At 40.5% G+C, this 13120-nt stretch overlaps 2 protein-coding genes across 4 annotated transcripts; one reads left to right on the top strand and one right to left on the bottom strand.

The window, feature by feature from the left end:
• Window positions 1-17: 17 nt before the first annotated feature.
• Window positions 18-4132, bottom strand: LOC118939537 (fibrous sheath-interacting protein 2-like). Its single transcript, XM_036946923.1, has 6 exons — window positions 3869-4132; window positions 3400-3489; window positions 3066-3205; window positions 2698-2872; window positions 2372-2513; window positions 18-1587 (listed from the first exon to the last, which is right to left on the bottom strand). The coding sequence occupies exons 1-6, from the start codon at window positions 3974-3976 to the stop codon at window positions 1382-1384; spliced, it is 861 nt and encodes a 286-aa protein (XP_036802818.1). The 5' UTR covers window positions 3977-4132; the 3' UTR covers window positions 18-1381.
• A 3328-nt stretch (window positions 4133-7460) lies between these two features.
• LOC110492023 (SAP domain-containing ribonucleoprotein) lies at window positions 7461-12199 on the top strand. Of its 3 annotated transcripts, none has more exons than XR_002468937.2 (11): window positions 7461-7562; window positions 9196-9295; window positions 9610-9659; window positions 9845-9909; window positions 10031-10082; window positions 10186-10259; window positions 10383-10423; window positions 10627-10653; window positions 10762-10833; window positions 10981-11058; window positions 12022-12199. XR_002468937.2 is itself a non-coding variant. In XM_021565979.2 (11 exons), the coding sequence occupies exons 1-11, from the start codon at window positions 7530-7532 to the stop codon at window positions 12067-12069; spliced, it is 636 nt and encodes a 211-aa protein (XP_021421654.2). In that variant the 5' UTR covers window positions 7461-7529; the 3' UTR covers window positions 12070-12199. The 3 variants fall into 3 exon arrangements, 2 of the variants coding, with proteins under 2 accessions (XP_021421654.2, XP_036802819.1); XM_021565979.2 differs by having other exon boundaries at window positions 10627-10649; XM_036946924.1 differs by lacking the exon at window positions 7461-7562 and adding an exon at window positions 8015-8041 and having other exon boundaries at window positions 10627-10649.
• Window positions 12200-13120: the final 921 nt, after the last annotated feature.

The raw sequence follows: 13120 nt of genomic DNA, 5'->3' as shown, positions 1-13120 counted from the left end.
TAAGCCAGGATTCAGACACGGCAAGGACTTCAGGGTTGGCGGAGTGTGCTAAAGCAGTGAGTAAAACAAACTTAGGGAGGAGGCTTCTAATGTTAACATGCATGAAACCAATGATTTTTCGGTTACAGAAGTCAACAAGCATATCCATCAACAAGATACATTCCTAGTATCATTTGCCGTGCCGTCTCCAAAGGGATGTCAAACAGCCATCATTGCTGTGAGCAGTCTTCTGGGTGACATGGAGACAACTGTGATTGCCAGTGCTCCCTATTATTGTACTACCAGAGCAGATATGGAAGAAATGCTCTCTCAGGCAACAACAGAGCACTCCGCGAAAACAATGGCCTCAACAAAAGTTGAGGCGATTCCCGATGATTTGGTGGAAAAATGTAATTGACATATGTAGTGAAATGGATTTAGCTGGCCAGCTACCACTACATGACAATACTGTGGAAGGTCCATCAAATGTTCCTGGACCAATTCAAAGCAACCTTTTTGGATCTGATGTAAGCCTCACTGAATCACAGATCCCTCCGGTAAAGGTTGAAGACCATAAGGTAAAGTCAATTGTGATGCAAGGGGGAACATTCGTGTCTCCTGGTGAGAAGACAACTGATGAGAAAAGAGAGGTAATTTTGAACAATGTTTTTGACTCAAAGAAACCTTCCCCTGGAAGGAAAGCTCAGCAGGCCACCAGAAGCACCTCTTTCCATAACCTCGATCTCACCCTTGAAGATGGAGTTCTTGACTACATCAGCAAAGATCTTTTCAAAGAAAGCCTGGCCCACTCGATGAGGAATGATGTAAGACGCTCCGTCTCTTTGCCTCAATTTGTATCAGGGAACATCAAAAGTGATGACAGCTTGGAGTGAGAAATAATGATTTGGTTTATGTTGAAAAGTTTATCCAGAAAACGGAGCAAAGACCAGGCCTGTCAGCTGACTGAGAATGCCATTTCACTCACCCCCCCAACTGGAGTCTGCCGCCATAGAATTGATCATCAAAGTTCTGGAGCAGGTCAAGACTAAAATGATTGATAATATTAGACAGAATCCTCCCAACAGAGCAATTTCCCCAAGGCAAGTCAGACTGCCATCAAAGCTGTGAGCAGCATTTCGGGAGGTATGGGAACTTCCCTCATCGCAAGTAACACAGTTAATTCCTGCTATCGCCGGACTCAATCCCGACCTAGACAATGTCACATACAGTGGGGCAAAAAAGTATTTAGTCAGCCACCAATTGTGCAAGTTCTCCCACTTAAAAATATGAGAGAGGCCTGTAAGTTTCATCATAGGTACACTTCAACTATGACAGACAAAACCCTAACCCTGGCATGGTCTCCTCTGTATCATGGGTGGCTCTTCCTTAGATGAGTTTCCTATTACAAAAACACACAATACTGAATTGGATGTGATTTAGCATTCACTTTGCTATGAACATGCCAATATGCAGGCAGCAAACAATACTCAGAAATATCCTTCATAATTAAATTATGATTACTTAGTGGTGAAACTGACTTGCCTGACAGGGAAACTGTTTTCGTCACAGTTTTGGTGTGAGCAGCTAGGCGAGCGAGCTGGACAGGAGCTATAATAAAATAAATGAAAAGATGATATACAGCAAAAGACATTTGAACTGTATGTTGCATTTCACATAGGGATTTAAACATTGGTAACTGTAGCTAGGTTTCCATCCAATTGGCAACAGATTTTCATATTAACAATATGAGAATTTTCCAACCAGTCATGTTTTCCATCAAATGTACTTGTTCCATCCAGATATCTGTGCGTGATGACGTAAAAATACCTTTTGCAGGGTGAAATTCCCATGTACTGAATAAAAAACTAAGTTATTTTCATAGCATTTTCAACTCTACTGATGGTTATTTAGCGAGTGTGCCCAGTATTGGCACCTGCGCTCTAGTCGACAGCGTTATCTGCTTGAGCGCATGTTGGCTAGAGCGCATGTATAGCCAACATGAGATGATTTTTATGGACAAAAAAAAATAAATATTTGACAAACGGCAGCCAAGCATCAATTATTTATAGGAGCTTCAAATAGTGGTGCAGTGGTCTAAGGCACTGCTACGCAGTGCTGCAATGTCACTACAACCTGTGATTCGATCCCCATCAAATGTGCCAACTTGTCACAACTGGCCCAGCGTCGTCCGGATTGGGGGAGGGTTTGGCTGGGGGGGCTTTACAAGCTCATCATGCTCTAGCGACTCCTTGTGGCAGGCCGGGCACCGGCAGGCTGATTTCAGTCGTCAGTTGAACGGTGTTTCCTCCGACACATTTGTACAGCTGATTTCCGGGTTAAGCTTGGTTGAATGGAAACCTGGTAAGTGTGATGAATTCAAATAAAATTTTACCTGGTTTTCCAGAAATTTCTTCCAATAGATAATTTGGTTTAATAGCAGCCTCTCTCAACTTCTCAAACTCCTGGAGGTTTTTTAATTCCTCTTCCATTTTCCTCATCTGAATAGCCTGCTTTTGTTCCATGATGCACATTTTCTGTGAAGAGCATAATAAAACAATATACAGAGTAAAACAATAGCAGTGAAATATACCTTCAAATGTGTCAACTTAGCACCTATAAAAATGTGGGTAAAACCATTTCTTAATTTACTGACCTATTCAAACTTCAATACTTTTTGGGTTTAGTTTGTGAGGTATGAAGAGTCTGTGATATCATTACCTTTCTGTTGCACTTTTCTTTGGCCTCCTTCAGTTGCCTGGCCTTGTTCACATCATGCTTTACATCATTTTGAATGAGTTTCAGCCTGAATCGCTCCTTAGAAACCCAATACTCCTCAAACTCTCTCTCTGGGTCATACAATGCCGTTTGCAGGCCATCTTTGTGTCCCCTGACCCTATTAATACATTCAACAGATTAGTCATGTACTTGACATTTCTAACACAAGAGTAGGCATAACTCTACTATAAAGCTATAGAATTGTTGTCACTAGAGTAATGATATGCAATAACATGCAGTTCGACATTATTACCACTAGGAGTCAGCACTCACATTTGTATAAAGTGCATTTACATGCACTTCTTGCCTACCTGGAACAAATGGTTGACTGCAGATGCTTCATGTTCCGAGCTCCTTCTTCCAGTAAGTACTCTCTCATATCTTCTAGTAAAACATCATTAGGGATATGGCCTTCTTCATGTAACTGAACCATTCTCAGCATCTGTTTCTTCTGAAATAGGATAAAAGACATTTTCGTACAGTTTAGATACTTATCAGCCTAAGATATGCAGTACATGTTACAGTAGCATTGTTGTAAGAGTGATGAGTGAGCGTTTCACATTTTCACCTGTAAACAACTTCATGTGTGATCTCAACATGTGTGCTCTTTACACATTTCCGAAAACAGTCAAACTGCCCACATACCATCTTCTTGCTGTAGGTTTTGTCATGGTTTGTCTTGACCGTATCCAGGTACTGTTTGTATGTGTTATACTCCTTCAATGAGCATACAACCTTGAAGAGAGAGAATCAAAAGGTATCCTCCTATAATACTATTTCCTGGAGTTAACGATCAGTTAAGTTTACGGTCTCCTCCTGCACTGGTCAGAAAAAATATTTACTTTTTTTTTTTTTTTTTTACTTACGTTGTCATCTTCAGTGATTTAAGTTTTGCTTCTTCAAATTGCCATGATCCTGATGGTAGTATTTGGGTCACGCAGACTATTGTACGTGGGCCTCATAACGTGACAGTTTGGGTCATTTAGGTTGAAATCAGACATAGGCTGATACAATTGAGGGAATCAGGACAACAATGGTAAAAATAATCTACATACTTCTACCATGCTACTGCAACATTCTACTCGATCCTGTTTGAAATGTACGTTCGGCTTACCTTTTTACCCAGGTTGGCTCTTGACATTGTAAAGGCAACCCCAGGTAGGAATGGAAGCCATGTCATTGCAGACAATCTGCTGCTCACTGACGGCTTTGTCTTTCTCATGATCTGTAGAGGCTTCCCTTTCGGTAGACGAGGTTGCTCCTCTGGTTGGGAGGTATCTGACTCCTAGGCACTGAGGCCTTTTCCTGAAAACAGCAACACAGCAGGGATGTATTTCATACAGACTCACCTGTGATAGTCCACCCAACATGCCATCATAGGCCGAAGCACGATGAACTACCGTGGCAATAGACTAAGTACCAGTCTGTTTGTGCTTTTGGTCGTGTTCCCCTGCTAAGACGTTGCTTACGCATGCCAGATCTTATAATGCCTGGATAGGTATTTTACATATCAGCTAACCACATCATATGTTACTAGCGGCACCCCACCCTATGGGCAGTAAATCATTGGATCTGATTCATTTGATTCAATGCAATTCAATCTTTGAAATGCATATTTATTTATGCTTATTAATAAGCCATTGTCAACTTCCCATCTATGGTTATTTTTGCTCACTGTCAATTGCGCACTGTCACCCTATTTTTACAAATGTTTGATTTCCTACAGTGGCCAGTGGAATGTAAGAGGACGACATTTAAAAAAAAAAAAGAAAATCAGGCACAACATTTTAAGAGAGCATTGTCAACATTGTCAAGAACCTGCCTGGGTAAAAAGGTAAGGAGGGAGTGCACAAAACATTAGGAACACCTGCTCTTTCCATGACAGACTGACCAGGTGAAAGCTATTATCCCTTATTGAGGTCACCTGTCAAATCCCCTTCAATCAATATAGATGAAGTGGAGAAGACAGGTTAAAGAAGGATTTTTAAACCTTGAGACATGGATTGTGTATGTGTGCCATTCAGAGGGTGAATGGGCAAGACAAAAGATTTAAGTGCCTTTGAATGGGGTATGCTAGTAGGTGCCAGGTGCAACACTGCTGGGTTTTTCACGCTCAACAGTTTCTCGTGTGTATCAAGAATGGTCTACCACGCAAAGGACATCCAGCCAACATGACACAACTGTGGGAAGCATTGGAGTCAACATTGGCCAGAATCCATGTGGGACACCTTGAAGATGTTACTAATGTTTTGTACACTCTGTGTACATTTAAACAGGATTAAGTAGAATGTTTCAGTATAATATTGATTTTTAAACTCTCCTTTTCCCAGTCTGTAATCCCCATATGTCCAAAAGCTGACCGCCATCATTCTCGTTCCCAAGAACTCTAAGGCTACCTGCCACAATGATCACCGCCCTGTAGCACTCACATCTATAATCATGAAGTGCTTTGAAAGGCTGGTTATGGCACACATCATCTCAGACACCCTAGACCCACTCCAATTTGCTTTATTGTTCCCCACGATGAAATCTGTGGATCCGTCTCAGTCCGTAAGTTTGTTCATACATTACACTGATTGGCCAGATAGTGGCTCTATAAGAAGATTGAAAAAACACACTTTGAAAGGTCACGCCCCTCACCACGTTTGACTTAAAGTCATGAAATTCCTTACATAGGTTCCTCTCCTCACGAGGAACCAATTTGCCTCAGTTGACCCACATAGAGATAGATAGAGTCATGTTTATATTTGTGATATTATAGCATCTCTGACAGCATGGGCAGCGCCAGAGGCTAAAACTGAGGAATTCCCACCCAGGTGACTACTTTAAAAATGTTGGAAGCCTGGTGGAAGCCCTGAATTGAGCTGCCCCCGCTAAAATAGCCTTTTGTCCACTAGAGGAGTCTATAATTCTCTATGGGAAACCCTACGGTCTGCCATGATGGATTTTCTGCCATTTATAATTTTGTGAGAAACACTACAAACGCTACTCTTCTGGCACCGAATGGACTATCTGCACGGAACTTGATACGTGGCATCAATGGACAAAGGTTTCTCTACGCAATATTTTCCAAACTAGTACCTAAAACAAAATGGCTGCTATTGGCCAATAAACATTCACATGGGCGTGGTCTGGCACATATGAAATCAATTAATGACATTCATATTGTCACAACATTTGGTACACATGTTGTAAACACGGTCAAGGCTCAACATATGCAAGAGCATTCAAATCGACCTCAGGGCAGCGCTATAACGGGCACGTTAATATCTCTTGATCTGTTTGACTCAGAGTGATGACATTTGGAACCCATGCTCAGGGATATGAGTCTAGCTAACCCACTCAATATATCATACTACTAGCCCGATTTTGACGAAACTTGGGAGAATGATGCGACTTCTCATAGAGATCCGGCATTTACAAAATTACACTGATTGGCCCAAGGGGGGCGCTGCATCATTCGTGGGGACGACATGTTTACTGTTGCCTTGTTTAATGATAATTTGGAATGTCAAGTCAGTTAGCATTATGGATAAAAAAACACAGCAGAATATAAAGTGGCAAGCCAGATGGATGTAAGAGGACGACGTGCTTCTTTTGAGCCTAAAATTAAGAAAATTGGCGCAAAATTGTGGGAGGAAATTCTCCAGCAGCTTAGAATGCTTAGTGTATTTATGATATACATAGAGATCTACAGTCAATGATGTGGCACGCAACCATTGGTTGATGCATGCAAAGTCTGAGCAGGGGAATAAACCTTTATGTCAACTCCCTGTCACTCATTGTCATAACAAACATGATGTTTGGCTTAACAATGAGAGCAATGGAGTTGACAACAGCAAAAAGATCTGGGACCAGGCTACAGTCCAATTCTGTGACTGTGAACTAATTGACCTGTGGCTAACTGTCATCAGCATGCCACGAGACTGTGTTAGAGCACTGAATGCCTAGGCTCTCAGGGAACTAACACAAGTCTCGGACAACTCATCACACAAAAATAGTTAACTGAACTATCTCAGCTGCACTTTTTTGGTTAGCTACCCCCACCAAACATTTTGCTCTGTCCAAAGTAGACCTCATGCACAAATTATTTTTGGTGGCCTGATTCACATACTGTTTTGGTTCAGACTTCATAGAATTGGTGTAAGAAATAGCAGTTTTAACTTATATTACAAAATACGTTCACAGTTGTTAACAGGTTTAATTAGACTGTCAGAAAATAGTTAAATGCAAAGCATGGCAGGAATGAGAAATATGCCTACGAACATGACTACGTATCAAAAATACATGCGTCATAATGCAGTAGAATACTTACCTTGTTCAAAACAACTGGGAACTCGCGAGAAAAAAAAAATTGAACTCGGGAACTCAGGCCTCTTTCTGGACTCTAGAGCTTCAACATTCCGACCTGAAAATCACTGACGTCATGATTTGTATTTTTCCGAGGTCCCAGTTATTTTGAACACAGCAACAGTACGGTCTTGTAACACAATGTATTGCCATATTCGAAATTCGATTGATTATATCATATGCCCAACTGTATTGAATGTCCCTTCTAAATCTGATCATTGATGGATGACTGCCTATCAATAAAGGTGTTCTACATAAAATACTTTTCTGGAATATACTTTTCATTGATGTGTCAACACAAGTCACAAAAGTTTTTACACAAAAAATTATAGACAATAAAATGCATGCAACCCATCCATTAATTAGCACAGCAGATTGCTGTGGGTGTCGATTTCCGATTGGAGAAATAGATTCAGCAAAGCAAGATGGCTGAAATTGGGGAGCTCCAGAAACTAAAGGTTGCGAACACGTTTTTTCTAAGTTTAAAACGTCTTATACCGGTATTATATTTTTGGAAGATGAATTATCGTATGTTGTCAGCTATCTTTACTTTGTAAATCAGGATCTTACACGCTGCAGATCCCTGGACACCTACAGTCGCAGTTCGCTAATTGATGCTAACGGGCAGGAAGTGAAATAATCCATGCTTGCTGCACGGTGTAGTTAGCTAGGCATTTTGAGGTTTGAGAGAGCGAAACTGACTGGCACCCAGGCTACGCGGATATTTATTCCACTCTGTGTGATATGACACAGATGTTTAGCATGACAGGAAAGGAATGATAGCTAAACAGAATGGTGCCCAGACTAGTATCCACACTTGTTGAATTTATTTAGTCTGGCTTTATCTCTGTGAGGGCCAAAGTAATCCACTACTGCTGTAAAGTCAGCAACGAACGGGACAGCATCGGCGCATGCTCGACTGTGAATGAATGAAATTGTACAGTATGTTCTTGAGAATGTTATTGTTAGGTCTAAATGGGCTTTTTTTTGGGCGTGCTGTTTTCATTGCACGGTTTCACGGCAAACAGTAGCTAACTACGTCTGTAAAATGTTTCACAACAAACAGTGTAACGGAAACAGCGCCCGACAAAAGCCAATATCATTGCCGCCACGCAAAAAAAAATATGGAACATGAAAAAATATTTCTGCTAGGGCGCACTTTGACGATACTAGAACACTTCCTCTGCAAACAGAAATTATTTTGAAAAGTCTGACAACCCCATAGTAGAATAGTTTATCTATTTACCAAATCGGCTAGTGTGTGCTATGCGAGATAAATATTCCTCGTGGGGCATTCAAGTTATGAGTGCCATAGGGAAGGAAACATGCATTCTGAGTTAACCTAACAGGTTGGCCTACATTATATTAACTTTTTATGCAAGTTTTTTGCGACCTAAAGTTAATCAATAGGATAATAACTGGTTAAAATATAACATTTGGGATCTGGCTAATGATTAGCCCAATAGTGTAAATGCAGATAGGCAACCCCATGCTTCAGTTTATTTGCAATTTGCTTCATCAGTTGGGCTACAGGTGATAATGTTTATTGCTACTAGCATACTGGTAATATGGAGCATAGGCTATTTACATTTTTGTTATTTTTTTAACTAGGCAAGTCAGTTAAGAACAAATTCTTATTTACAATGACGGCCTACACTGGCCAAACCCAGACGACACTGGGCCAATTGTGCGCTGCCCTATGGGACTCCCAATCACGTCCGGTTGTGATACAGCCTGGATTCGAACCAGGGTGTCTGTAGTGACCTCACTACAGCCCACGATGTAAAAATTATTTTATCACATTTTAACAATATTATTGGGCTCATTTCTGGAGTTGGATATTTTAGATCGTGTCTGCATACTTTCACTTTAATTCATTTGTGAGAAAAATGTCCTTTAATGAAGTCAGCAGAACTGAGCTTCTCAGTCCTGATGCATACAAAGTCTAGGAGGGATCCCCCCCAATGATATTTTCCCTGCTACACATTTTTTCCAGGGGAGACGCTGTTGGGTAGTACCATTTGAATTGCAAGAACTGCAATTTAGTAGGAATTTGTAATCTAATCAGCAATCCACACTTCTGTCCTACAGCTTGCTGAGCTGAAGCATGAGTGTGAAGCCAGGGGTCTGGGTGCGAAGGGCAACAAATTGGAGCTGATCACACGACTACAGGCTCATCTGGAGGAGCATGGTGAGCATGCAATAATGGATGGACTAAATACGTATTGGGTCAGGTTCCCAGACATGGGTAAAACCTAGTGCTAGCCTAAAAATATTCTCCATTTAGGTCCTGGAGTAAGGACTAGGCTTCACCGGCATCAGTTAAACTAGCCCATGGAGTAGAAAGTGTGATAACTTGTTGACTTCTAGCCCCTACACCTTGACACTCCTTTATATCTAAAAGGTGTGAGCAATATGGCAAGAATTACACCTAGCCTATGAATGGGCGAAGTGACACATGCTTAAATTTATGATTCTTAAAAAATATATATATTTTTTTAACAGAGGATGACATGGGCCTAAATGAAGATGATGTTCTGGGAGAAGAGCCAGAGGTAAGCCTGGTTTTAAAACGGTATGGCAGCAATGGCACTTCATGTATGGATTAGGTGAGTACCACCATGTCCAGTATAAAGTCACTTTGTACATGCTGCAATTGCTTTGGTGAAATATGACATGAAAATAAATGTATAATTGTAGGAGCATTTCTTGATGAGTCATTGTGCTTTTGAAAATGTAGTACCTCTCGAAAGATGCGGATGCCGTCACTGGGGATAACGACGAGAAACCAGTAGCGGTGTCTGAGTACGTTTTTCATTTTATGTTAACACGCATTGGAGACGGACATTTTCTTTCCATGATTTTTCTGACGATCTGATTCCCCTAATTATTGAAATATGTTCCGTGTGATTTGAATGTTTTTCAGGGCGGCTGAAAAGAAAGTGGTAAAAATCACACCTCCAGTATCTGTGGATGAGGTAATGGGATGCTTGTTGCACTCTTTCACCAGTCATGACGGGTCTTCGATGCAATGATGGTTTGCTAACCTTCTCATGAACATATTTTTAATCCCGTATTCAGAGGTTACAGAAGAGAGCAGACCGATTCAATGTCCCTGCCTTAGCTGACAGCAAGAAGGCCATACGTGCTGCCCGGTCAGTACCCAACCATTCTCACAAATGTGTAGACTAACTATCTCATGCATTGTTAATTGCCTTTTGATTGAGCGTATCTATGAAGCTATATATTAAAGTTGATTAAATATGTCTTGCGTTCAGGTTTGGTTTGCCCGTTGCTGCACCTCCAACTTCCACCACAGGTCGGTCTCAATCTTCCAGTCTTTACTGTTCTCATGTTGAGGTTTTAATGTTATTTTTCCAAGAACCATAACCTGTAGTCAGTTTACTAAACAAGGTTGAAGAACATCATTTATCACACGTAATAGTAGGAAAACTGTTCTCCTGCATTGTCTCTCTGGTATTAATCAGTGTTTTTTTTTTTTTTTTTCTCTTTCTATCATAGGTGTAACTGTGAATAAATCCACTGCAAGTAATCCACATATGTTGAGCAGTCACCTCTCCTCATTTCATTAATGTGACCATTACTGTGACTCAGAAGATTTCATTAAGTATTTCTCTCACTCTGTGTTCTGAGTAGCCAGTCAGCGTTGAACAGCTAAAAAAGCGAGCTGAACGATTTGGCGGGAACGTTTCTTCCGTCTCCAAGAAGGTGAGCTCATAGGGATAGGCCAGTTTCTAGATTAGACTATAAGGCATCCTGAAAGTTGAAAGAAATGCTGAATTGAAACCTAGAGGTTATACTTTAGCATTTTTGATTAGGCTAAGCCAGATTTAAGACCATATTTGTGTGTTCCAGGTTGAGGAAGATGAGAAGCTGAAGAAGCGGAAAGAAAGATTTGGGATCCTCACTGGTGCTGTCGCAACTGATATTGAGGTTTTCAGATTCTATTTATTATCGATACCGGTACAGCTCATTCAAAATATTTAGACCCCTTGACTTTTTCCACATTATGTTAGACTTATTCTAAAATGGATTAAATAAAACATTTTCCTCATCATTCTACACAATATCCCATAATGACAAAGTGAAAACAGGTTTCTAGAAATGTATTTAAAATTGAAAAACAGATACCTTATTTTCATAAGTATTCAGACCCTTTGCTATGAGACTTGAAATTGAGCTCAGGTGCATAATTTTTCCATTGATCATCCTTGAGATATTTCTACAACTTTATTGGAGTCCACCTGTGGTAAATTAAATTGATCGGACATGGTTTGGAAAGGCACACCTGTTGTCAGTGCAAAAACCAAGCCATGAGGTCGAGGGAATTGTCTGTAGAGCTCCGAGACAGGATTATGTCAAGGCACAGATCTGGGAAAGGGTACCAAAACATTTTTGCTGGTCCCCAAGCACACAGTGGCCTCCATCATTCTTAAATGGAATAAGTTTGGAACCACCAAGACTCTTGCTTGGGTGGCCAGTTCTAGCAAAACTGAGCAATTGGGGGAGAAGGGCCTTGGTCAGGGTGGTGACCAAGAACCCATGGTCACTCTAACAGAGCTCCAGAGTTCCTCTGTGGAGATGGGAGAACCTTCCAGAAGGACAACCATCACTGCAGCACTCCAGAAATCAGGTCTTTATGGTAGTGACCAGACAGCAGCCACTTCTCAGTAAAAGGTACATGACAGCCCGCTTTGAGTTTGCCAAAAGACACCTAAAGGACTCTAATTCAATCTATTTTAGAATAAGCCTGTAACGTAACAATATGTGGAAAAAGTCAAGGGGTCTGAATACTTTCTGAATACACTTTTATATATTACAGATTTATTTCCTATTTTGTAATATTTTATTCCATAAAGAGATTAAATCAAATGTTTGTTTACTCTTTTTCCTCAGGCAAAGAAACAGAAGCGTTCTGAACGATTTGGAAATGTGACGGTGTAATTTGGTATTTTTAAGTGATGTTTTATGCTCTTTTTTTTTGTGTGTGTATGTTGCAAACATAACTGAAATGTACTGTATATAGCTTGTCAAGTTGTATTACATTTGGTCATTAAAGTAGTTTTCAATTATTTTCTGGAGTTGCTGTTTATTCTGTCCATGGGTTTGCTATTTGATTATTTTCCAGTTGTACCAAGTGGAGTACATGGCCTGGTAGCACGGAACCCTCCTCGCTGGGTCCCCCAGATAGTGGCCTGACAAGTGCACAACATGCTGGACTATGTTCTTACACTGCCAGACCTGTGAGCTTACAAGTCAGGGCATTGTTTCACTACTAGTATAAATATAGGAAGTGAGAGAAGAAAAGAGGATGTTTGAGCATTGGGTCAATGCCACAATTTTGTAGCATTATAGATGCACTCACCTGGTCTGAGAGCACAGCACACACAGAATGTCCAACCCACTCTCCAGTGGCTACACTCTTGCCTAGTCATGTGAAATCCTTAGAATGGAGCCTTATTTATTATTTAAATTAACTGATTTATATGAACGGGAATTCATTAAAATCATTGAAATTGTTGCATTTTTATATATTTTTCAGTGTATTTACTCCGCCCATAACTTTTGTACTCACACCTGGGAGTGCTATAATCATTGAGTCACGTAGTTTTACACTTAATGTCTACATTTGGTCAGTCCAAAATAGCTTTTTAATTCTGTCATGGAAATAATTGTATTTCCTATTACCAACTCATTTACCTCTAGATTACCATGTGGACCAGTTTATTGAACACTGTCCTATTCCATCTGGACCAGAGGAATACCTACAGTTGAAGTAGGACGTTTACATACACCTTAGCCAAATACATTAACTCAGTTTTACACAATTCCTGACATTTAATCTTAGTAAAAATTCCCTGCCTTAGGTCAGTTAGGATCACCACTTTATTTTAAGAATGTGAAATGTCAGAATAGAATCACAGCCTTTAATTCTTTCATCACATTCCCAGTGGGTCAGAAGTTTACATACACTCAGTATTTGGTAGCATTGCCT

Source organism: Oncorhynchus mykiss, chromosome 16 (assembly GCF_013265735.2).
Source record: "Oncorhynchus mykiss isolate Arlee chromosome 16, USDA_OmykA_1.1, whole genome shotgun sequence".
Taxonomy (NCBI): Eukaryota; Metazoa; Chordata; class Actinopteri; order Salmoniformes; family Salmonidae; genus Oncorhynchus; species Oncorhynchus mykiss.
Note: the sequence above shows the minus strand (reverse complement) of the source record. Positions and strands in the feature narration are given on the sequence as shown.

What these genes read in the sequence shown, in the direction of transcription:
- LOC118939537 (XM_036946923.1), bottom strand. Translation starts at nt 3,976, where the DNA reads ATGAGAAAGACAAAGCCGTCAGTGAGCAGCAGATTGTCTGCAATGACA. An exon ending in GAGCCAACCTGGGTAAAAAG is followed by an intron (nt 3,490 to 3,868) that starts GTAAGCCGAACG and finishes TCTCTCTTCAAG; the next exon opens with GTTGTATGCTCATTGAAGGA. An exon ending in AAACCTACAGCAAGAAGATG is followed by an intron (nt 3,206 to 3,399) that starts GTATGTGGGCAG and finishes ATCCTATTTCAG; the next exon opens with AAGAAACAGATGCTGAGAAT.
- LOC110492023 (XM_021565979.2), top strand. Translation starts at nt 7,530, where the DNA reads ATGGCTGAAATTGGGGAGCTCCAGAAACTAAAG. An exon ending in GGGAGCTCCAGAAACTAAAG is followed by an intron (nt 7,563 to 9,195) that starts GTTGCGAACACG and finishes TCTGTCCTACAG; the next exon opens with CTTGCTGAGCTGAAGCATGA. An exon ending in AAACCAGTAGCGGTGTCTGA is followed by an intron (nt 9,910 to 10,030) that starts GTACGTTTTTCA and finishes AATGTTTTTCAG; the next exon opens with GGCGGCTGAAAAGAAAGTGG.